The sequence below is a fragment of the Hesperophylax consimilis genome, chromosome 20 (assembly GCF_061612785.1).
Source record: "Hesperophylax consimilis isolate HC1 chromosome 20, BYU_Hcon_1.0, whole genome shotgun sequence".
In the NCBI taxonomy this organism is placed as follows: domain Eukaryota; kingdom Metazoa; phylum Arthropoda; class Insecta; order Trichoptera; family Limnephilidae; genus Hesperophylax; species Hesperophylax consimilis.
In genome coordinates, this window is record NC_142855.1 from 32,783,864 (window position 1) to 32,810,504 (window position 26,641).

Below are 26,641 nucleotides of genomic sequence, written 5' to 3' on the forward strand. Positions count from 1 at the left end.
GTGACATGACTGCATCAGCTTGGCAGGGATGGCATTCCCGTGCAATGAGACAGGCTGGACTAGGGAGACGTCTGTCCCCGGGTACCCGCCTGGAACCCGACGGATGAGAAAGTGGTCACCAGAGACTTCCCGCACTCGGTGATTACCTTCCATCACAACTACAGCCAACCCCCCTCCACACAGCATTCCCAAAGGTGACATGACTGCATCAGCTTGGCAGGGATGGCATTCCCGTGCAATGAGACAGATGGGACCAGGAGAGGCATCTGTCCTCGAGTACTCGCCTGGGAGAAAGTGGTCATCGGAGACTTCCCGCACTTAGTGAGTACCTTCCATCACAACCACAGCCAAACCTCCTCCACACAGCATCCCCAGAGGTGACATGACTGCATCAGCTTGGCAGGGATGGCATTTCCGTGCAATGAGACAGGCTGGACTAGGGAGACGTCTGTCCCCGGGTACCCGCCTGGAACCCGACGGATGAGAAAGTGGTCACCAGAGACTTCCCGCACTCGGTGATTACCTTCCATCACAACTACAGCCAACCCCCCTCCACACAGCATCCCCAGAGGTAATAGGCCCTGAAATATCTACAACCACAAATGAAACGTTGGACTAAATGGAAATATCCGTGTGTTGTGACTATATCTGAATAACTAGGTACTTCCAACTTTGCTCACTTGCTCATTTCAGCATACCCCGGATGGGAATGCCATAGCTCCAGAGGCTCGGGAGCAGTTGTTCTTCTTACAGTTATTGTTCAAATTTTTCAAACTGCCATCACTTTAATGGGATAATGTTGCTAAAGCAATGATTTATTACTGAACATAAAGCTGAAAGAAAGAAAGGTAAAGCTAAAATAATTTTTTTTATTTTTTTTATTTCTATATATAATTTACAGTTTCACATAATTATTTATATTTCTATTTGGTATATTTCAAACTTATAACTATAATAATATGTTGTGTGTAAGGTAGGTTTGAGAAGGTGATACTATATGTGAGTAATATTGTATGTTTCGTGAACACCTCACTAGGAGAACCTGTGCTGAGGTGTTTACGTGGTTATGTATAGGTGTGACAAGTATTTATGTGTTGAAGAAGAAAATTTTTATTATTTATAAGTTTTAGTTTTAATTTTTATGGTTTTTGTAAAAAGAATATTCATAATAAATATGTAAAAAAAAAATGTTAATATATATTAACATATATGTAAGTGCATATATTTGTATTGTAAGTGTGAGTATAGTTGGTAAAATCTCGAAAAACGTGTTTATTTATTATATACTTTTTATGGTTTAGTTATGTTTGGTTTGGAGTTATTATGTTTTGAAAAAATAAAATATCTTGGTTTTTGATCCAGGCTGTGATATGTTTTTTGTGAATGTTTGCGGATGTATTTGCAGTTAGTAGTTGCTTCAGAGTAATGGGCATACAATTAAACAGTTTAGTAGCGTAGTATTGAAAGTGTCTTTGTCCGTGTGTGGTGTGTGTTATCAGTATGTTTTGTGTGTTATTTGTTAAGGATCTGGTTTTTAACGAGGTTTTTGGTTGAATTGGAATATGGAGTTTGTATATATAATGTATTGTTTGTTTTAATTCCAGGCTGCGCTCAGCTACGATGATGATATGAACGAGAAGGGATTTGCCTGGCATCACCTGGCATCTCTCATCAGCGATCAGTGGGTATTCTCAGATTACTACTGCACCAAGTGAGTACTACACACCCAGTTTAACTATGTAACCTAACCTCACATTATTTAATCACCTGACATCTCTCATAAGCCACACCCAGTCAGTGTATTTCTAGTACGAGTCTGATGATTCATTATTTCATTCCCAGTCTCTTTCCAATCTATTTTCAGTCTATATCAGTATGTTCCCAGTTTCTTTCCAATTTGTTTTTCAGTCTCTTTCAGTGTGTTCCCTATCTCTTTCTAATTTATTTTAAGTATATTTCCGTAGTTCTTAGTCAAAGTAATTGTAAAAGAACAATAAACCTACACTGAAATTCAACAATATTTAGTGTATTAAACTGTTTTGCCTCTGTTAGAAGTCAACTTGAGTACAATTCCACCTGGAACGCACATTATAATATTCGTGTACAAGCTATTGAAATAATACAAAATAAATTCTTACCTTTTCCAAGTTTTAAAATGAGTTTTCGAGGAATGTTGTTTGTGCTACACAACACTCTTTTAGATTAAATAAATCTGATTAAATTGTCTGACAAAAGGATTTTCACTGAATTGGTTGGTATTTCTATTTCAAATTCTGATAGTTCAGAATTGCTTGCTTGAATAAGCTTCCGGATTCCACTACGTAATAATATTACATAGAAATATTTCAGTGCAGTAATTTTGGGACTAACTACCATAACATATGTATTCCTAATTGCCCAGAATACTTATGAAGAGAACTAATTAAACCGAGTCAGTGGACATCTTCAATTAATCACTCAACAAATACAATAGATTGTTACTTAGTCTTTTTAGATATGAATAATAAGTATTAATTTTATGATTTTTCCAATTCATAATATGTATATGTTAAGGGGACGGTATCAAATCTCGACTTCAGTACAGTTAGGTATTATTGCTACTTGTAAATGAATCGGTCGGCCGCTAGAACACCTGCGTCTTTTGAGTAGATAGGGGGATGATTGACACAGTTTTGATAAAATACGAAATAAAAATACACGTGCTTTATAAAATTTATATTTATTTACTAAATAATGGATACAACTTGACAGAATAAAAATCATATTAGCAAAATAATGGATATACAGTCACATCTTTTACGCCCTGGACCTTTTTTGAAGTCTAAGTTTTTACTCAAAGTCACATAGAATCTAATCGTGTTTTGACTTGGAAAAGATTTTTGGTTTATAAATTTGATTGTATGATTTGTGTAATGACAATAACTGTTTTTTTTAATATAATATTACCAGAAAGCAATGGGTGTGAAAAAAGGGAAAACGTAAAATTAAGTTACGACAAATATTTTTTGATTATATATTTAGTGCGATAGAAATAGAAAAAAGTTTATTTGTAAATCATGAATGTAATTTGAAAATTTATTTGTTTTTTTTTTTGAAAATTTATTTGTTTATGTTTTTTGTCGTACTCGGGAAAGAATATATTTTACAATATTAACTTAGATATACAAAAAAGTAGAATGAAGTACATAAACTAAGAAAAAAACACAGTCTAAGATAGATATAAAGAAGTTGATAAAAATTGATATAAAATTATCTAAATGTCTTGGTTCAGAATACTTTTTTCATGTTTTTAGCATAATATCCTCGAAAAGTGCCAAAACTTTGGCTTTCTTTGTGGTTAAGGCTATTAAAAAAGTTTTTTGTACATTGTATAAAATACACTATAATTCTTACTATGCATGTTACCGGTAATATATTATTTTATATTTATTTTCTCTCTCTCTCATATATACGCAATGGAGTCTCGCAAAGTCCATCTCCAAACTCCGTAATCCAGATTTTGCACCAAATCGGCAGAAAAATCAAGAAATTCAAGCTGGATGCTGAAGTTATGACGTTAGATCCGAGTTCAATGCAGATCCAAACTCCTTAATCCCGATTTTGAACCAAATCAGTAGAAAACTCGAGAAATTCAAAATGGATGCCAACATTATGTTTTTTGACGTTAGATCCGAGTTCAATGCACATCCAAACTCCCTAATCCCGATTTTGAACTAAATCAGCAGAGAACTGAAGAAATCCAAGATGGATGCTGAAATTATGCATTTTGACATTAGATCCGAGTTCGATGCACATCTAAACTCCCTAATCCCGATTTTGAACTAAATCGGTAGAGAACTGAAGAAATCCAAGATGGATGCTGAAATTATGCATTTTGACATTAGATCCGAGTTCAGTGCACATCTAAACTCCCTAATCCCGATTTTGAACTAAATCGGTAGAGAACTGAAGAAATCCAAGATGGATGCTGAAATTATGCATTTTGACATTAGATCCGAGTTTAGTGCACATCCAAACTCCCTAATCCCGATTTTGAACTAAATCGGTAGAGAACTGGAGAAATTTATGATTGATGCCGAAATAATGCATTTTGAAATTAGATCCGAGTTCAAGCCACCACCTACTCCGTTTTACCGACCTCGATAGAAGTCGGTAAAAATTTGTAGAAAACGTGTCCATCGGAATGATGTATTTTGACAAACCTTATTCTTCTTTTCCTCCAGTGGAGCGGTATCTTTCGGCGCTGTACGCGCGCGTCCCTTTATTATTTCCCATTTATGTGCCCCTTTATTATTTACGTATTGGTACCTGAAAAAGGTAAAAAAAAGTTGAGACCGTAAAACAAGTTTCAAATTATATATTACAAAATAAATAATATTTAATTTCCACTTACCCCTTGGCTATAGCACCAATCTCCTCTGGATTCCTATTAGAAATTTGAAAGTTGGCCGAGGACTGGAGAATAAACAAAATAAGCGTGCTCTCACTTCCGAATTCACCTCGAGACTGACAGTGACTAGCGGTGTTCGGTCAAGCCATGGACAATGATTTCATCCATAGGATTTTGTATGACGGAAAATAATTGAAATATTCGGGAAGTTTAATTGAATCACAACAAAAATCCATATATGTTAAAGTGTTTTTTATTTATTTAAAATGACCTGTATCATATTTACTTTGAGATGACCGATGGATTTAAAAAAAAAACCTCTCTGATAGGAGCTATTCTGCTTCCAGCGAAGGCATTTTTGAAGTTTTACGTAAAGTTGCAATGTGTATTTCATATAGAATAAAAAAGTTTACGATAAAAAAAGTTCATTCACTGGTAACATAAGACATTTTTCTAACTACCCCTATAGAATTTTTAGATAAATTATTAGTGGTATTCCTTTTACAAGGTAAATACAAAGTGATGTTTAGCGCTATTTATGATACTTCCCCCTTAAAGCGTTAATTAATAAATTAATAAACAAATTTTGCTTGCGCACGACGCATTAAGATACCAGATACTGGATTCATATTTAAACATTTCCAGGTTATTCACAACCTATAAAAGTTTGTCTTCTTGTATCTAAATGTTTGTTTTACTTGGTCCTTGAAAGGCGTGACGTTTGGGCAAACCACAAGGAAACTATGTCCGTTGTCCCGGTAACGGTAAAGAATTGACAAAAACTTTACCGAGCCATAGAAATAATGTAAACGCTGTTAGAAAGAGAAAATACCAAGCTTTGTATTCAAATTTAGAAGTTAACCACAGAATAATTAAAATGTGCACCCCTGTGAATTTACAATTTACAATTTAAATTTTATATAGAACATCAAATAGCTGTAATATTTATAATACATTTGTCTAGTAATATTTTTTTTCATTATCAGTAATTTTAGTACGGTGTTTAGATGAAAAGACCCAAAGTGAGCCATTTTTAATCAATCAGTGTGTGATTTCAATACGTTTTATTGTTTATTTATAAAATTTGAAAGCGTTTATCATCTCCTTTTGAAAACAGTTTTTAGTTTTCGGTTACATTCAGAAACGACCAATTTATTTGTATTTTATTTCTCTGACTTTCTGACAGCATCTTCAAGTATTGTAACATGAAGGATTGAAACGCAATGTCATCTTTTTGTAAATCCGTTTGCAGCACAGACATAGGAATTAATAGACGAGAAGATAATGGCGAGGGGTAAAATCAACTGTTGAAGAACGAAGGGAGTGAAGCTGACTGTGATTCGTCAATAAATCAATCTGATAGTAAATAGGCATCTCGCATTATAATATCACCATTTACTTCTTAAAAGTAAAATCTGCTTTTTAATGAATAGACATTTTTACATGGGAGCGCAAATTACTCGCCACGTTATGAACAAATTTGCGAAGTCCAAATTCGGCAAAAAAATTCGGTTCTATTTTCAGAGTCGAATATTTCGTTTAAGTATTTAGTTAAGACACTTTTATAAATGTTCATAATTTACTTCCCAGCAACCAACCAGCTTTGTGTTTCGCGTCCAGACGTTTCTCGATGTGATAGTATATGTTTCTAAAACTGATCTATATTATACGATGTGAATATGCTTAAAATAAAGTAAAATAATGCTTATATATGGAATGTAATACGACAATTGGGTTTATTCTCTTTTTCACATCTATTTTTACAAGTTTTCATAGTACAAGTCAACATTTTGCCGTGTTATTTCGTAAAATGAACCGATGATGCCTCGACCATAGTTCGCACAAGAATGATGACGTCACGTTTTCAAATTTCACTTGAGGCCATACGCGAGCACAGCCGGCTCCAATGGAACCGGTATGGGGAGTGGGGAATAATACGCTTTTAATCACTTAGGGCAGGTCTACTAATATTCATATGTCTATGGTTTGCAGGGTAACTTTCTCCGCAGTGGTGTTCCCAGCATGTCTGCAGACAACCAACTGTCCTACATTTCCCAGGAGAGTAATGTGTACACAAGGGTTAGTATAGAGGTACTATTTAATTGACATCAACTTCATGATCGAGCAACCGGACAAAATATATTATTCTGTGACGAACTACCATACACATGCACTTGGAAACAAATTCACCTCAAATATCGACAAATAATATAAATTTACCAGTATTTAGAGATATCTATATCTGCCAAAAACACGTGTTCTTTTCAAAGGTAATCATTCGTGCAAAAACCATATCGGAGGGAATTTCTATCCATTGGTAAGTGCTAAAAAATCACTTATTATTACCGCCACATACAGAAACGACGGGCGTACATAGTAATATAGCTGTTTCACTCTTACACACATATTCCTTAAATGGCTCTCCTTTTCTAATGCGTGTATGTATTCATTTTATTTTTGTTTTTCATTACCTTTAATCATTAAAAAGTGTTGTTTTTTCTGCATCGTCATTTAATAACTTTGTATCCATCACTAATTAATCCAAATGATCGACGTGTTTCAAAACCAATGGTTTCTTTGTCAGAATTATAATACACTCATTTTTAACTCTAACTTTGAATTATTAGCTAAGAAAATGGCAAAAAGGTAAATTTTTTAAGAAGAATAAGGAATAAATTAGATGTAAATACAAGTAAATTAGTTTATAATACTATGGTGGCATCTCATTTAAGACTAGTGTTTTCTTGTGCAATAAAACACAGATAAAGAAATTGCAAATAATTAAAAATAGAGGTACGCGAGCAGTATTGAATTGCAGTAGGTATTTTAAGATAATTATTATGCAGAAAGAACTAGGAATGTTAACACATTGTAGTCGGGCGCTTCAAACAATACACTCTAGCCTATAGCGGGTGTTTTTCGCGAATAGCGCAAAAATATATCGCTTCAGCTAAATCTTCACCAGAATGGGCAGACAAATTATCGGCGAATATTTCCTCATCACTTTCGTTATTATCTGAAGACATTTTTGAAGGGTAAAAGAAAATATCAATTAAATAAATTCCATAAAAAAAACACGTCTGTTTTGTAACTCTGTATATCATAACTAAAGCACGTGTATATTAGCGCCACTCTATCTTCACAAGTAACGAGTGCCGGGAAAAGTCATTCAGGAAATGATTATTGTAATAACATCCTCGGGATTATCTCATAAGAGTAAAGGTCCAATGAATTTATAGCACGTCATAAATATATAATAGGTACTCATATTCCCAGTACAACTAACTTGTTTATTTATTTATTAAACGCCATAAAAGGCTTTTACAATAATGTGATACATGAGATTATAAGTACACAGTGGTACATAGCCGAATATTAGTATTACATTTAAGAACACAACAATATGTATACAAAACGACATTCAATGTGATACAGCTGAAATTTTCTTAAGGCATAGAATGCTACAATAATAGAAAACACTTCATTTAAACAGGATAAAATATACAGAAAAGGTGACTTGCCAACAGATATAATCTAGCAAAATATTATAATAGCGCAAATAGTAGTGAGTTTATTGTTACAATCAATTTTATCTCCACTTGGCCACTATGGCCGGAGTGTATGGCAAAGTAGCTTCAACAATTCAGGGCTGTCAGAGACTTGACAATTAAAAATAACATTTTTCATTAAAATAATACATCCGTTAGCCAACACTATAAGACATTTGAAGCAAACAGTTTATACAGGGTGTATCGGCACTAACCCGACAAACTTTAACCAGCTATTCCTTAGCACATTTGGAGTAAAAAATGTTATGGGCACTTTGCTGTCCGGTAGCATTTTTTTTTCAATTAAAAACAAAAAAATTTAAAATTTCCACACTACATCACTGTCATTGGCATTGCGTTTCGTGTTCAACAGCTGTTATAAGCAAGTATGTCGAAGATCGTCTTCGCTCTTTCGCACACACTAAATAATAATAGTTAAAAATGAGACGAATGGTGCCGTGCCATTTCGTTGTGATTGTAGAAGTGCGCCAATATAGGCACACACGTGCATTATTCAACGGAATTCGAATAAAATATTTGCCAGATGGGTTTTCAAACTTTGACCAAGGATAAAACAGTGGTGACATGTGGTGAAAATATGAATAATAAATTTTTTATTAAAAAAAAACGTTACCGGACAGCAAAGTGCACATAAGATTTTTTACTCCAAATATGCTAAGGAATAGCTGGTTAAAGTTTGTCGGGTACGTGCCGATACACCCTGTATAGATGCTATACATATACATTTCACATATATGTATATATGTGGAATGTATACGTATAAGAACACCATACATATGTTACACATAAAGAAGAACATGTCAGTATGATGCAGTACAAACAGACATTTAACATTTCACAAACATATCAGTTACATTCACAACCAAGTATTTTTGCCTTGATGCAAGACGACATGATTTAACAGGGACACGAAAATTTAAAACACTTAACATTTGAGGGCAGTCTATGAGATTGTTCAGTAATTTAAAAAGTATAAGAATGTCATTAATAGTTCGCCGGGTAGAAAGAAGTGGTAGATTTAGACCAGACATTAATGTATTGTAGCAGATATCAATTACAGGCTGTCTCAATTTGAACTGAACGTATCGCAGAAATTTTCTAACAAACAATCTTTGAAAATTAATACGATAAAATTGCCTAATTATTGTGTGTACATAAAAGAAACAACGGCTTATCTTTTTTTGTTATATGTGTGTGTAGTTTGTAATGTCTTCAAGCGATTAGATTAAATAGTCACGGGAAATAATAATAATAATTTACCTTCCTCGCCTTTGAAGTGGAGCCGGCGTAAAGGGTATTTTTACCCGTCCCGCCGATAAGCACCAGTCGGCCGCGTGGGTAAAAATACCATTCCCGCTCATAGTGTGTTGTGTGAGACAGAGAATAATTTACAATACCCTAATATTTATATTTAAGTTAAAAAATAAGATGCTCCCGAAATACATGTTTAAGAATGTTAATTTTTTTAATTTCGCAATGCATGGCCACCCCACGAGAAACTGTGGAGATTTTTGACTTCCAAAAACAATTTTGTCGGGAACCCAAAATAATCTCTATTTTAAAAGATTTATGATGTTTCATTTTTATATCTAGTATAAACCTTTTAACAACTTTTCTATGACATTAAGGACACTTTATAATACATCTATAACTTATTTTTTATAGTATTTAATCCTTGAGAGGAAGCTACAAGCCAAAATTATATTCTTGGTATACCTTATATCGTAGGAACTAGGCATTAAAATCGCTTGACAAACGGAGCTAGAAACGTAAGCAAAAAACAGGTTATTATTTATTTTTTAAATAATTTTATAAGAAAACAAAAGAGTTAATCAAGTGAAACTGTCACAGATAATCTTGGCTATAATTCGGTATTTTTTATAAGTTGTTTCCTTTATGCGTTCGTACATTTCTATTGAAAATTTTTTTTTTTTTTGTAGTTTGCATTTATATTTTTTATTGAATAATATATATTTTTTATTTGTATTCTACTCCAGAGAAACGATAGGAAAATCTTAAATTTATCTAAAGCATAATTTTTGGTATCCATAATGTACACCAATTCGTTATAAAGATTTCAAAATAGTGATTTGGCATTAAGCTTCGCCCTAATGTCATAGAAATAAATTGTTAAACGGTTAATAATAGATAAATGTAATTTTTTATAACTAAATCTAAACATACAACAAACAAAATATATAACATCTCTTTAATGAATTAAATAGTATAAAACATAGTCGCTATCGGCGTTTGTCTGTTTGTGCGCTTCTTTTAAACTGTGCAACGGATTTTGTTAGGGAAAATACTATTATTCAGAGAATTTCTTCCGGAAGGTTTATAAATATAATAAATGCATATTTTATTTATAGAAAGTAAACGCCGTGTACAGGTCAGTTAGTTATATATAAAATTAGCAATATTTATTAAATGTAATTAATGCATTTCGGCTATTACATACAATACTTATGGTATGATAGTACATAATATAAGAATAGACAAATAAGTGCCTACACATTGGTCACCATTGAGCTGATTTCACAAAAACGGCGCTGTATTAAATATCCAATAATAATTATTTGTTAATTTTTCTGATGAATAAACCATTAATTTTGAAATATGTTCATAATTAAGATTAAATAAAGTTTTAATTTAAAATGAAATTAATTAATGAAGCTTGATCGCTTGATATAAAGACTTAGTATTTGGTTTCAGTGGAGCGTGAGAATGGAGCGTCTCCTACGAGAAGGTCACCAGAGCCGAGGAGGGTGGAGCACCCACCGTGAGTATTGTCACCAGTTCTTTGTACTGACAATGATTTCCTCAACTCAAACAAACTTGACTGGCATTGCATTATGTTAGCAACAGTTCATTTTTACAACTGTTTAAAATAATATAAAAAAACAACAAGAAACGGTCAGGTTGTGTTTGTAGTTCGATTCAAATCCCTTCTTTACTGGCAAAGACGAGAGCAGTGCCTCTGGTGGCGGTTCAGCGAACCAAACGTTTTCAAATACGGCGTTAATAGTATAATCACAGCGTTGGTTTTTTGCTGCTAGGCTCTGCAGGCGGCTTTTTGATGGGCTTCTCCCAATTTAGTCATATTCCCTGATAGTAGTTTTGCCTCTTTATATGTATGTACAACTGCAATTATTGTGTGCAAACATTTACCTATTCATTTTTCCATCCGAATAAAAACATTTGTGAATGCCTACGTAATATAACTTCGTTCATTTGAAATTCACTGGACGAATGAAAACTAATTTCTACCAAGCCCGTTACCCCACGGGTTGGTAAGCAAACCCTGCGCACAAAATGAAGTTTGTTCTAGTAAGGTTACTGTCTGCAGCGCAGTTCAGTGTGGAACTTTTGTGTCTTACAGCATTAGGTTTATGTCGATTGCTTACCGAAATTGTGCATTTTGACAGCAACCTAACCAAATCGGTTTTGGGGGCTCTAAAATTTCAAGATTACCATTTGGATATAAAACATGTTTTAAGATACATTTTTGGTTCATAAGCACAGCTCAAATTTTAGATTTTAATAAAAGCCGAAAGGAACTGATTCCAACAATAGCCGGTTCCTTGGACAACTAGTATGGTGGCGATCCAGTGGCAGCAAACCGTGACAGGAATATCGTTGTACGTGAAGTTTTTCATAAGTTAGATATTTCTTTTAAATATTTATTTTTAACATTTAATATTTTCGATATTTGTAAATTTTTCACTATTTCTTGTATAATTATAATGTATAGCGCCGCTTTTGTGAGACATCACCTCATGTTTTTGACTTAGATAACTTTATTTGTCTGAAAATATTTCTTCTGGAAAAATTGGTAGGAAAATAGGTCAGGAATTAAACATCACGCCGTTTCGGTAGGCAGAGAGGACGGACCGCCAAACAACTCGGTCTTGGCACACACTTCTTGCCTCATTCACATTCATACATCGTCTCATACATACTATTCTATTATTCTGACTCTTGGCGTGGCCCGACTCAAGTATCCGATTTACTTGGTCGTGCCATGTCTTCCTAGGAGCGTCCCCGACTTCTGCTACCATTCACATTTGCATCTATATTCTCCTTACACTTCTTTCTTCGCTCGTTCGCTCTACATGCCCAAACCATCTAAGCGTCCCTTTCTTGATCTTACTCATTAAGCTTACATCAGCTTTGCACTCTTTGCAGATCTCCACATTTCTCAGACGATGGTACAGGTCAGGAACACCTTTTTGACAATATGTGAAAATTGGAAATTTCAATTTTGCGAATTTTTTTTTATTTTGTTAAATGAAACATCAAGCACGGAAATTGGATCGGTAAATTTTAATAAAACCATATATCTTTTCATATTACTTACATGAAGTTTGGGAAATTAAAATTTTTATAAAAACATTTATTCATGTGATATAGTTTGAAAACTATCAATGTAGGGCGTTTTTTATTTACTGGAAAAAATTCTAAATGGAAAATTTGAAAAAAATCTGTAAAAGTGTCTTATTATGTGAAAATTGGAAAATTTGAAATCCAAGTGGTAGTAATTAGTGGTAGTTTTTTTACATTTTCTCACTGTGGGTATGCTGTTTGAAAACTTTAACCATCTGGAAATTTCTGCTGGGTCTGATACATTCCATATAAAGTACTCGAAATAAATTGAAAATAAATAAATTATTCATATTTTTATCTAAATATTAAAAGAACAACGTATAATTATCTTGATTGTATCGGACAAGTACACTCTCGATCGACCAATGATGGCGTACGGCCTGTTGGCTTTCTCTTTGAAGGAACATCTCTGGCTGCTTGCTTCCTTCTAGCATCATTGGGAACCGAGCTTGGAGAGCTGGTTCCCGCTAGTAGTCAGTCTAGTGGAGTTAGAATTGATGTATTTTGACTTCCAATACCTTCTTCACATAACCTAACTGATGTATTTTGCAGGGTATATCGGGCGGGCCGCTGCAGGTGAACAACGAGGAGGCAGTGGCGTGCACTCAGTTGCTGGTGGCCATACACGCTACCGAGGAGCCTAGCAAGACAGTGTTGCTGACCACCAGGCTGTATGGAGTGCTGGCCTGGATCGAGAGCGTCGTCTGGCCATAGTAGGATAGCTAAACAATTATACTAGGAGGTCGCGCAGAAGCTGGCTGTTCTAGAATACGGAGGTTATAATAACTATAGCCGATACGCACGCCGCAATGTCAATTCAAGAAGCCTATAGTCCTGGCGGATTCTGCTAAAAAGGGACAGATAAGGAGTGAATGACCTTATTTATGGTAAATTGTGGTAACTCAGTTTGAATCGGATTGTAAAATAATCTTGATTAATCGGATGGATTATTCTAAACAAATTAAACTCTGTGAACATAGAAAAAAGCCCAGATTTCTTTATTTTCGTTATAAAAATTTGTTCTTTTGTGACTTTTTGAAAATAAAGTGAATGTGCCTGATTTAGAGATAAAAAGTATTTTAAAACTTAATTATGTAATGCTACTGTTTTATCAGTAGATATTGAGAGAACTTTTTAAATTTTCACACACATGTTTCCTGACAAAAAATGTATTCATTTCCTCCTGGAAAACATTGAAAAATACTTAGGACGGGTTGTTTCGGAGAATTTGAACAATTCTTCAAATTTAAACGTTCATTTACGGGTTCTGTGAAAGTCCCATTCAAATTCTGTGATTATATAATAATAGGCTAGTTGCTTGACAGAACTTAAATAAAAACAGAACTTAAAAATATCTTTCACAGAACTTGAAAATTAACTTTGAAATTTGAAGAGTTTGAAGTTAATTTTCAAGTTCTGTGAAAGATATTTTTAAGTTCTGTTTTTATTTAAGTTCTGTCAAGCAACTAGCCTATTATTATATAATCACAGAATTTGAATGGGACTTTCACAGAACCCGTAAATGAACGTTGAAATTTTATGAATTGTTCAAATTCTCCGAAACAACCCGTCCTTAGTCTTTAATTGTTTTTACCATTTAATTGTTGCAAGCCATAATTTAAATTTACAGTTTTATTAATTTTTGTTCTCCTCTCTTTACAGTCTTTTTTTATATATTTCTCGTCGCAATCTGAAATAAACAAGGCAAAAATACCAAAAACCTATCACGGCGCCCTTGAAATTTTTACTAGTGTCAGGTGCCGTTAGTTCCCCTCAGGGCTCGTCCTGTGCGGACGCAACATCTTACAAAGAATATGTAAGTATAACAAAAGAGTCATAGATTCTCCCTTATACCTAGTTTGCATGCAGTTGGCAATGTTTTCTCAGAAGTAGTAGATACATTCAACTGCAAGGAATATACTTATAATAACATACCTCAATCACAATAATCAATGTTAGGCAAGATAATATTCTTCTGCATAGGTCTATATCATATTTTACTACATCTAAACTATTTACTCCAGATTTCTTATAGTGTTGGCTATCATATGTATTATTTTATTAAAAATGATTATGTATTTGTTATCCAAAAGTATCATTAAATCGCTGACAGCCCTGAATTATCAAAGCCAAGTTGCGATTCCTGACCAGCTACCTATTAGCTATGTACTAACATTCTGTACCTCAATAGAACTTATTTTATATTAATTACTATCTATTATCGTAAACACCTCGATTTATGTCAGGTCTTTTACAAACCTAGTATTATTCAACTATTATTACACCAGTAGATATTTCTTTTAATTATGTATTGTCTTACGGCACTTCTATTAACAACTGTATCACTTGCAGTAGTATTTGTGTACCTACACATTACTTGTTCTGTAATTTATTACTAATATTCTCCTGTGAACCACTGTATGCTTATAATCCGTTGTATTGTTCAAGCCATTTTATGGCGTTTAAATAAATGAAATTGTAATAAGAAGTACTTAGGTACTTGAGTTTTATTATAACGAAAAACTGAAAACTGCTCTACCTTACCTTACTACCGTCTCCAACTCCATCGATTCTCTCTATCTGGTTTCAATCCTGGGATTGGTTTGCAGCAATTTTATCTAATCTCCTCTTCCATTCTTCCCTGTCTTGTGCGGCTCTTTTGAGTTCTGCATATGATGAGCAGCGCAAGTCCACCAGCAGGTCCTCCAGGTACTCTCGGCGTGGGCGTCCCCTAGAGTTGGTCCCCTCGGTCATACCCTCTATTATGATATGCAAGAGGCCTTCTTGTCGTATAACATGGCCGATCCATCTTGCACGCCTTTCGGACAAGGTCCTGAGCAGGTGCCTTCCTCCTTCGATTCTTTGGAGGACCTCCTCATTTGTAACATGGTCTCTCCAGGAAATTCCTAAGAGTCTTCTATAGGACCACATCTCAAAAGCCTCTAGTCTCCGTTTATCTCTTTCGGATAGGCACCATGTTTCGCAGCCGTACATCAAGATACTCCATACATAGGTGTTGATGAGGAGTATTCTCAGTTTTAGGTCTATATTATTGGATTCTATTATTTTCGACCTTTTATTGAATGCAAGCCTAGCCTGATGTAAACGGCTGTCAACCTCGCTCTTAGACCGACCGTCCCATGTTATTTTGCTCCCGAGGTAGACAAACTCCTTGGTGTTCTTTAGTGGAACTCCTGCCATCTCTACTCTCATCTGATGTTGCATTCGGCCTATAGTCAGCAGCTTTGTTTTGTCTTTATTTATCTTCATGTTGTAGTTGTTTTGAAGAATGCTTTGCATGGTTGTTAAGGCCTCTTGCAGTTCTTCATCGCTTTCAGCAACCAAAGCAATATCGTCAGCAAACCTTATCATATCCACCTTTTTCCCGTGTATCTTTACACCTTTTCTGTGACTCATTCTCTCTCTCAAGTCATCAATTGATTGGGAGCGTTATATTCAAACTAAAATAAATCATATCATTTTTGCAATAATAATTAGATTGAAACTCCGAATGTAAATTGGAAACATCTCTCGAGAACATACCGCCGACAGGAATTGAACAAGCACCCTTCTGAATGCTGGTCAGGTGCTCTACCAATTGCACTACGTCGGCTTATTCAAAACCCGCCAAACTATTCAATATGTACTGGTATTATTCATTTAACAATTATTGCTTGTTAAAGTTTTTTCGCTAGAAAACAACCAACTTTATTTTAATAGTTTTGGCATTGATAATGCTAAATCTCATACAAGATGGCGTCGAGGTACATTATATCTTTGTTTGTTGGTAAAATAATTTGAAATGTCAAATATTATTACTTTTAATGATAAGAGACAATGCGTAGCACAAAGGATAACGTATTATTTTGAAGGCTGCGGGGTCAATGTATTTTTTTCTCGGAAGATTTTCGACTAATAAAGGTGTTTCAGGCTAATAATTAATAGGTAATCACTTTATAATAAAAATTAAAAATCAATTTGTTTTAACCATTATCAATTTATTGTCAAAGGAATACATCGCTTCTTAGAAATCAGGTAAGAACCTTTTTTAACAAAAAAAATTAACTAACAACCAATAAAGAAACACGAAAATACATAAAAAAAGGCAAACAATTTCTTATGAAAAAAAATACATTATACTTTAAAAAAATAACAATAATACTGCAATACAGTAACACGATATTGAATTTGCTCCAGTTTAAAACTAAATAAGTGAGCATCCTCAACACATTTTAACAAAAATAATACGCTCAGTAAAATACACACGAAATTACAATAAAAGTTATTCCAAAATCTCTGTGAGTTGCTGTCATAACAATAATCGACAATATTTAAAATCACCGATCACTCAGTCCGAACTCTTTCAGTGTGTGTTTTGTGTGTGTGTGTGTGTGCCTTGTTTACAAACATTTACCACCGCCAGCACAAAGCAGGGCCGCAAAACCTTTTTTCCTCTCTGAAATAACATAGACAACTGCGATGCCTATTCTTTTATTACTGCAGCAAACAACATCATAAATTCGTTACAAATGACTATAATATAATAGGCAAAATATATTATTCTGCAACAATAACTTTAGTACCAACTATCACATACATGCACCTATTTCTCGCTTTCACACCCTTGGAAATAAATTCACCTCAAATATCGACATTTAATATAAGTTTGCCTGTGTTCAAGATATACCTGAAAGACATTTTTATGTAGCATATTTAAAGATCGATTGCGTATATTTGTTGTTTTCTTGTAGATTATGTTGTGAACTTAAAAAAATTGTTATTTTTGTGTTGATGTTTTAAAAATAAAAACCTTCTGTTGTCACCGTATTATGCAGTAAATTATGTAAAATATGTATAATGTAAAAGCCCATCAGGGCATTTAAATTAATAAATAAAAACCTAAAGTCGGTGTTCTTTTCAAGAATGTATTTATTTACTAGCTGTACCCGGCCACGCGTTGCTGTGGCTCAGTGTGTCTGTGCAGATAGAGAAACAATAGCGTATGTTGCTTTTACGCCTTACAGATGGCGCTAAATTAAAAAAAGCGTGTTGTCACCTGTGACAGGTGACATCTTTATATTATAGGTGATTTAATTTTTGTGAGTAGGGTTTTTCACCAGAATAGGTAAGCAATGACACTTTAAAGTTCCCATTTGAGAGCATTAAAACCTGCAGTAGGAACAAGAATAAGGTTTTACTCTTACATGGTTATGCATGTGGCGTTTTAATGTTTCCTTGAGAGAACATGAATAGTTGCAGTCGTTACATGAAAAAGGTTTTTCTGCAGTATGGATAAGCATGTGACATTTTAAATTTCCCTTTAGAGAACATGAATAGATGCATTCCGAACATGTTTACAGTTTTTCTGCAGTATGGATAAGCACGTGACGTTTTAAATTTCTCTTTAGAGAACAGGAAAAGTTGCATTTGATACATGAAAAGGGCTTTTCCCAAGGTTGACTTCAATTTGCTTAGAACTTGGTAATTTTTGTGATAATATATATATTTTTTAAATATGTTATTTTTTTGTAATGATGAAGATGAATATATTGAAGAAAAATCCACTAATAAACCATCAAGTCTTCGCGAATACACACCTATCTTCTGTCATATTATACCTTCTCCCATATATAGTTATATTTATCTTTTTAGTGCTATTTTTTTCAGTTGTTCAGTTTCCTATTTTGTGCAATTCGTTTTAAGTCAAAATAATTACGTGTTTTGTAAGGCATTTATCAAAATTACTTGTTTTATAATTCCATGTTTTGTGGGAAATTTGTTTGACTTATTTCATCCAGAATTTTGTTGCCTTACATTTTATAATTAACCAGGGGTATTCTATAAATAAAATTTTAAAATTGCTCTTGACACGTATGTGCTCTATGTAGGTTATCGATATGTTCCATACAATTTTGTGACCGATAATACCAACTCTGACTCTTTTTTAAAGACACTATTCTATAATCATCTGTATAATATATTTGTTTATAAGTTTGTGTATTTCGTCATTTTGTTTTTTTTTTAACGTTAATAATTTTGGAAAATCTGTTATTTTGAATAACAAAAAACTCTTACTATTATTGTACACAGGTTCCTATTTTTATTATTTTGCAAATACCCACAATCACTAACTCTGCACTGTTTTTGTTATGTTTGTGTCATGTTATGTTTATGTTGTAAAATCATCTGTGGAGTTCTTTTTTCCTTTGCAACATATATTCTGCTTTGTACAATGAAATGTAATAACTACAGTGTAATGTAAATACTTACAATGTAATTACACAATTTACAAATCACATGCTGTTGAAATGTTTAGGGCAAAACTAATAATTCTGTTAATTTCAATGAATTTACCACTAACGATGCTTTTATGATTGTTTATCAGTTCTGTAAAATTAAAAATTTAAACACATTATTAGTAAGGTACGTGTTGTGTCAATGCACAGCCCAAGATATTTCTTACTTGCAAGGGTTAGTAAGTCTCTCTCTTATATGTTTAAGGGTACGTGATGAGAAATTGTTTTTTTGGTTGAGCTTAAAATAAAAATTAAAAAAATCTTGTGTCTCATCTATCCTGTATTTTAAATCATTCGTTGTTTTTTTTTGTTTGTCTATCCAACATTTCTTTGTAATATATGTTCTTGTAATATGTCCAAATTTAACCCTCTCATTAAGTTATTATAACATTTAAATAAATTGTAAAATATTCTGGTTTTTGGACTTTACTGGAAACACTTTTGTCGTATTTTAACTTTTTTATTTCGAATCACAAAACATGCTTTTTATAATATCTACGTTGACAATAAATATTTATTGATAACCGGCCCGACCCTTGTACAGCTAAACACTGTTTACTGTAATAAATTTCTGAAGGAAAGAACACTTTTTTTACTGGGAACAGGCCCTTTATAGATTAAAAATACTAATCCTTTGACAGATTGATATCCACAATGGAAAAAAAGGCAACTGCTTATCGACAAATTAGAACTCTAAAATGTTAGCACAGATTCACACCATTTCTAATAATTAACTATTCAAACAATCCATAGATGGCGACTGTATCCAGAATTTAATTAATAAAGAACTTACAAAATTAAACATATAGGATTTTTTTTCCGAGACACTATCTAGATTACATTTAGTTCGAAATGAATCTTGTGATCGAAACATAAATATAACAGAAAATAATACAGTGCGGTGAGAAAAACAAAGATTTTGGTAGTTCTTATTCGAAGTATAATACAGTTAAATTTTGAACGAAGAAAATAGGGTCCCATTAGCTCAGTTGGTATAGCAGCATGCGAAATTGAGGGTTTACTCACCAAATTATTCCAAAGACGAAATAAAAAAGACGTGTTAATTACATTTGTTTACTGACAATAAACCATTAATAATACAAAACAGTCGAAATTGGTAGCATATTTAATACCAATTACTACTACCTACTAATATTAGCTACGTCTGAATAAAGTAATGAGAAATTGCAGAATAACTTACAACAGTAATATTATGATTTTTAAACATTAAAATACATGATTCATACCATATTTTATTCCATATTAAGTGTATTTCAGACGTGAGGAATGTGAACCTGTATACACAAGTAATTATTCATTAATCTTTCTAATATTTCAATCTATAGATTCATTGTTTCAGAATCGTGCACAGAGCTAGATAGGCAAATGTATAAAAATGATAAATTAAATAAAAAAGACTCGCAATGAGTATGTTCATAATCATAAATAAATAAAAGTAAAAGAAAAAGTTTTTTTTTTGAAGCAATTACTTTGTGGTTAGATATTATATTTATAGTTAAAACACTTTGTTCTTAACGACAAGTTTTTATTATTTTTCAGAGCGACCGGTTTCGCTTGGATCAGGTTTTGTCGTGATATAAATAGCACCTAGTATAGCATAAAGTTATTATTTATATCCTCACAAGTGTTTTTTTATTTAATTATAAACCAAAATTAAGTAATCATTTGACGAAGGTAGTTTTTGTACCAATACAGTTGTGTTAAAATTATGAAAGAAAATAATTGAAATTAAATTATTAACAAGAGCGTGAAAACAATATAAACTTAGAATACATTTTAAAATTAAATAAATAATAGATTTTTCACAAAAACGGCCATATAAGATTTAAAAGACATTCCGACATACTATCTTTATTTGACATTTTGAACATGAAACTGATTTAAAATCCAGAATGAGTGAGCAAATGTTTATTTAAGCTACTCTTCTTTGAACAAGCATAATCACATTTCGAGCACGAGAATGGTTTTAACGGAGAGTGAGTGAGAACGTGCATGTTCAGAGCTCTCCTCCGTGAACATGTATAGTTACATTTCGAACACGAGAATGGTTTCTCCTTCGTGTGTGTGAGTAAATGAACCTTTAAGCTGTAATTCCGTGAACAAGTGTAATCACACATGGAACACGAGAATGGCTTAATTCTCGAATGTGTGAACAAATGCACGCCAATATCGCCCTTTCGTAAACTAGTGTAACTGCATAGTGAACACGAAAATGGCTTGAGTCCGGAGTGAGTGAGTAAGTGCCTTTTTAGATAGTCTTTCCGTGAATAAGTATTGTTGCACTTAGAGCAAGAATAAGTCTTCACTTGAGAGTGAGTCAGCATGTGCATCTTTAAACTGTAACTTCGTGAACACACATAGGCACAGTGTGTACACGAGAATGGTTTGAGCTCGGAGTGAATAAGTAAATGCACTTTGAGGTCGCTCTTTCGTGAGCTACTGTAAACACATTGTGAGCATGAGAATCGTTTTCCCTTTGGGACTGTTTTAGGGCCAGCAGTTTTTATTTCTGAAACTTAAAACAAATATATAAATATTCAGCTTACATACTGTGGAAAAAATTGTTTCATATTGTTTACGTTCTGTATTCAGTGGCTGCATATCAACTGATCTGTTATTATTATTGTATTATTTTTTGTGTGTCTCCACACTTTTGTAATACATGAATTTCATTCACAGTCATGTTATTTATTCATTTTCACGTTTTCATTCATAATTATACTATTCTTTCACAATCTTGTTATTCATTCATTATCATGTTAATGTTACATAGCATGACAAGAGGTATGACCTTGCTAAATGCCCTACCAGCGGATATAGATGTGTTTAATATCACTATACCATGTTTAAAAAAAAATATGTACATGTATTGTTAGTTTTAATAAAATTGTACCATAATTGGACTTACCTGTCTGTCGTACAATAAAAAAAAATGTTATTCACTCACAATCTTGCTTTTCATGTTATTCATTCATAATCTTGCTTTTCATTTTATTCAATCACAACATTGCTTTTCATGTTATTCATTCACAATCTTACTTTTCACGTTATTCATTCATAATTATGTTATTCATTCGCACTCATGTTATTCACTCACAATCTTACTTTTCACGTTATTCATTCACCATCTACCTTTTCATGCTATTCATGCACCATCTTGGTTTTTATTTTATTCAATCGCAATCTTGGCTTTCATGTTATTGATTCAAAATCATGTTATTCCCTATCGTGTTATTCATTCAAAATCATATTTTTCATTGCCAATCTGGTTTTTCATTCACAATCATGAAATTCATTCGAATCAACTTAAACTTTAAATGCGCATCGTCAGTCTTCACTTCTCTACAAAATTAAATAATTCGGTAATATTCAACAGCAATTTAATATAATCGATATCGAGAGGATCATTATTTCTAATACTAATATCACAATCAAATACTAAAATATTAACGAAAAAGCGTTTTTATCCAATAGAAAAATTACATCCCATCTGCCAAATTGGACAAAACCAAGGACTTCGTCGCAGATAATAATACAACTGTCTTATGTTATGTCATGATTGTTCTTGTTTATTTGATCGATTGTCCATAGTACATTAAATACTTTCCATGGTACGAATGTCAATGTTTTGTACCATTCGTAATCTGTAAGTATTGATATTTTAATGACTGCACAGTTAAGGATTATTGTAAACGGAAGTTGCGTCCTCTGATGTTTTCAAAAAGGACCGTTGATGTTTTCAAATAGTATTGGATTAGAGTCGCTAAGTTGATTCGCGTAGTGTTAGAGTGAGATGAAAATAGATGTATGATCCTGTACGCTATTTCGCTCAGCATCTTTCTATCCAGATCATCGTACTAGTTGTTACTTAAATCGGTAATATCGATCATAAAACAACATCAAGAGACTAAGGACGGGTTGTTTCACAGAATTTGAAAAATCCATCAAATGTCAAAGTTGATGAAGTTATAGTTCTGCGAAGGTTATTTTCAAGTTTTTTTTATTATTTCAGTTTTGTTTAACTACCGGCCAATAATGATACAATAACAGAACTTGAAAAGAACCTTCATAGAACTTGAAAATCAACCCCTACATAATAGTGGGGCAGCCGGTAAACGAGGAGTTAATTAACTTAAATCACGATTTTTGTATGTCCAATGAATCGCGATTCATGTTTTAGTAAAAATTACAATAAGAGCGAACTGATCGATGTTAAACACACATAATTAATAATATATCGATTAGTATTACAGTTAAAAGTTCAATTTTTTTCAAATACCTCTTGTTTTGTCGGTGGATTTTTTCGCTGATTTCAAACAATCCTTTTTCGGACGTGGTTTCTGTTCTTCTAAAGTCGTTTCGGTAAAAATGACTTCAGTTTCGTCTGGTTCAATTTTAATGGTAACAACTGGTTTGGTGAGATCTGGAGACTGAGAACTCTGCTTAACTGCAACCGAAAAATAAATGTACAAATACGGTAAAACAATGGTGCTTTGTTTCGCAGAATGGAGAATGACAGAGATGTTTTACAGTCTGGAAGGATTGTATCTATGCCAGCGGCAGAGTTTGTTCAGAGTGTTTGCATTTTAACACGCCTTTCAAGATCACGTTATTAATTAATTAATTTACTGGACAATTTGTATAGCGCCGCTTTTGTGAGATATCACCTGAGGGGCGCTTATTATGGGCCTAGATCTTTGAGAGATTTGGTGGCATATTTGGATTCCACTGTTCCAAAGAATTCATTTATTTTACTAAGGAGATTTTGTTATTATCAGTATTTTTGTTGAGGAGGTGAGAGTGATCACTTTTTGTTTTACTAGATTTTAATTTTGTTCCATGTTTTTCTTTGATGATTTATTTTCTTATATGAGCCTCTGATAGTAGTTATCTCAGATGTTTTGCGTGTTAGAGTGGTAACACTTACATGTATTACGTTATTGCTTATAGAGTATTCCCGTAGTGATTGATTATATTGCTCCTTAGAGAGACGCCTGTGCAGTCTTTCTTGTCACGCTTGTTTATGGAACGTAACAGGTAACCCTCAGTTATACATATATTATGCAATTTAACGGTATATTCTTGGACAGGATACGAGTTAGTTAGTTTGTTAGATTTTCAGTGGCATTATGAACATTTCCCTGTTCAAGAACCTCTGTCCACGTTTTGTTGCAAATGTATTAGTACTAGAGTATTTTATTAATGGAAGCATAGTAAATTTATTTTTATAAATTGTGTTTTAGGTAATTTTTTTCCAATTTTTTTATTAAAAGAAATAGGTTTCAAACTTGAAAAATGGCGCACCTTACGACTTTTCTCCTAAAATACAAAAATAATTAATTATATTTACAATAATTCATTTCATGATTTTTTCTCAAATTCCGGTCGAAGCCTTTTGTTTCATGGAGGTGTACATTTAATTATTTTTTTTATTGATACATTGGAAGTATTTTTTTTATAAAATATTGTTTGGTAATGTGAACCTCACAAATTGTATGTAAATAAAATGGTGTGAATTAAAATTATGTCAAATTAAACGAACTTAAATTAAATATTAAGATTTAAAATAAGGTAATGAAATTAAAATAATTAAGGTAGTTATAAAAGCTAAGCAATATGTATGTTATTACTAGTTCGGTTGTTCATGATGTGCGTACTATGTAAGTAATTAAGGTAGTTATAAAACTAAGCAATACGTATGTTATTATAAGTTCGGTTGTGTATGATATGCGTACTATGTAGGTAATTAAGGTAGTTATAAAAGCTAAGTAGTATGTATGTTGTTATTCGTTCGGTTGTGTATAATATGTGTACTACGTAGGTAATTGTTTTAATCTTAAGATTTTTTTTTGTAATACATCCTTTTTTGTTCTTTAATTCATCAATCTGTGGTTAACTCTTATTTGAATAAAAAGCTTGATGTATTTTTTTCTAACGCTGTTTTGTTCATGTTACTAAAAATGACGGTAAGAGACTATTGAGTAGTTACGAAAAGTAAATCGACAATGCATTAGGTTAATTATTTAAAGATTTTTTTTTAAAACAAGGAACTCTTGTCTCTGTATCGAGCAGTAAATCTTGCAAAATATATAATCATGTAAAAGACCATCAGGGCGTTTTTAAATGAAATTAAATACAGACTCTTGACTAGCAATCCGAAGGTCGCGGGTTTAAGTGTCAGCGTGCGCAAGTAAATTTTATTCGATGAATTTGTTAAATTTTACAACTCATTGATTAAAAACAATATATACTTGCGGAACATTCCAGAGTTGAAGAAACTCTCAGTATCGCCATGGTGTAAGACCACCATTCAGATTTGCTTGAAACGGTTTTAGGTGACCAGATCTAAATAGCCAGGTACTCCCCCACCTTCTTCTTCCGTATCTCCTTTCCCTCCACACTACCTTTGGCCTCACAACATACGGGATGCTAAAGTCTCACTGTCTCCAGATGGTCGGGAGCAGTTGGGACTCTTGTGCGGTAATCGCATTAATTCGTCAACCGATCGGGAGCGCTGACGCGATAGCCATCTGCCTGCTGGGGTCAGCATAACAAACTTAGAAACAGCTTGTTAAGCTGGAATAGTGCGTCATTTGGGGTAATATGTAATGTAGGTGAATAGATTAAAAAAAAACAATGTAGTGAGACGCGAATCGCTACAAACTGCACACGAGGACCATCGGACCAGCTCGTCAGTGCAAAGTCGTCGGCCGATACGCATTGCACTATTTAAGAGATTAATGAGATAAACAAGCTACCGTCAGCAAGAGATTCAGAACGTTCCCTGTGTATTGGTGTCTCGTCTGTATTCCTATCCGTGTAGACGACTGCTGAATTATCTGCTTCTATTTTGATGGTGATCAGTTTCCTAAAATCCATTTTCTAGCCGCTTCTGGTGACTGAAAAAAAAACAATTATCCGTCAGTTTTTTGAAAGTTCACAGTTTGAAGTCCGGGTGTAAATTAAAGATTAATATGTATAATTTAACATTTCGGTCGAGGGCTAAGGCTCTCGACTAGCAATCCAGAGGTTGCGGGTTCAACTCCCGGCGTGCACAATACATTTTATTTGATTTAATTGTGTTATTTCACAAATTATTCATTAAAAATAAAACATAGTATACTTTCGGCACATTCCATAGTGGAAAATACACTCAGTATCGCCCTGGTGTAATACCACTATTCAGAATTGAAACGTTGCTTGAATTGGCTTTAGCCATGTTTAGTGACGAGATTTTCAGCCTCACAAAATCCAATGATAGATGTCATAGTCTCGCTGGTGGGTCCAGATAGTTAAGAAAACTTAAGCATGAAGAAAATTTTATTTACAATAAAGCCAGTTTTCAAGGTTTGTGAAAATATACTGTTATTTCACGAACACTCTAAGATTGCTGAAAACAATAATTCATTGGACGAACTGGTTTCAAAATTGCTTTCTTTCAGATGTAATAAATATGATGTAACTTTTGTAATATGATCAGCTGTAATAATAATTGGGTCTATGTCGATAAACTTGTCGAATTCCACTGCACGCTCAGTACGCAAATAATATAAAAAACACTTGGTATCAACTTACTTACGAAAGAAATAAATATTTATGAAGTGGGAGATGGTAATAGATGTGTTAAAGTGTCATTTTTTTTCTCAAAGTTAAGTTTGAAGGTTAGTAAATACGCATAAATTCTTTAAACCACGCTAATGAAGCTAGTTTAATTGCACAAAAAACCATTATATATGACAAAAAAAACAGTAGAGTGAAAACCCTCTGAACAAAGTTGTCCATAGAAAATTTTGATTTCTTCATTCAACTTCAAACGTCGATGAACCAAACCCAAATAATGTTGTATTTGTCTTGATATGTTATTAAATATAACTAACTCTTACCTTTAAAACTTGTAATTATCCTTTAAACGGGTGTAAAGAATCCACCGGATGATTGAGAGAATAGAAAGATTTTGCCAAACGTCAAAAACGCTACAGTCC

The 26,641-nt window shown here is 33.2% G+C and overlaps 1 protein-coding gene and 1 long non-coding RNA gene across 2 annotated transcripts; one reads left to right on the top strand and one right to left on the bottom strand.

Annotated features, from left to right (window-relative positions):
* The first annotated feature begins 207 nt into the window (after positions 1-207).
* LOC149414572 (uncharacterized) lies at positions 208-13,519 on the top strand. Its single transcript, XM_089644032.1, has 5 exons — positions 208-321; positions 1,605-1,711; positions 6,383-6,469; positions 10,672-10,738; positions 12,895-13,519. Exons 1-4 carry the CDS (start codon positions 223-225, stop codon positions 10,679-10,681), a joined length of 303 nt encoding a protein of 100 aa, XP_089500158.1. The 5' UTR covers positions 208-222; the 3' UTR covers positions 10,682-10,738; positions 12,895-13,519.
* Positions 13,520-20,460: 6,941 nt separating this feature from the next.
* On the bottom strand, positions 20,461-26,641 carry LOC149414573 (uncharacterized). Its single transcript, XR_016304125.1, has 4 exons — positions 26,543-26,641; positions 25,418-25,558; positions 22,939-23,106; positions 20,461-21,174 (listed from the first exon to the last, which is right to left on the bottom strand). It is a non-coding gene; the product is annotated as an uncharacterized LOC149414573 (long non-coding RNA).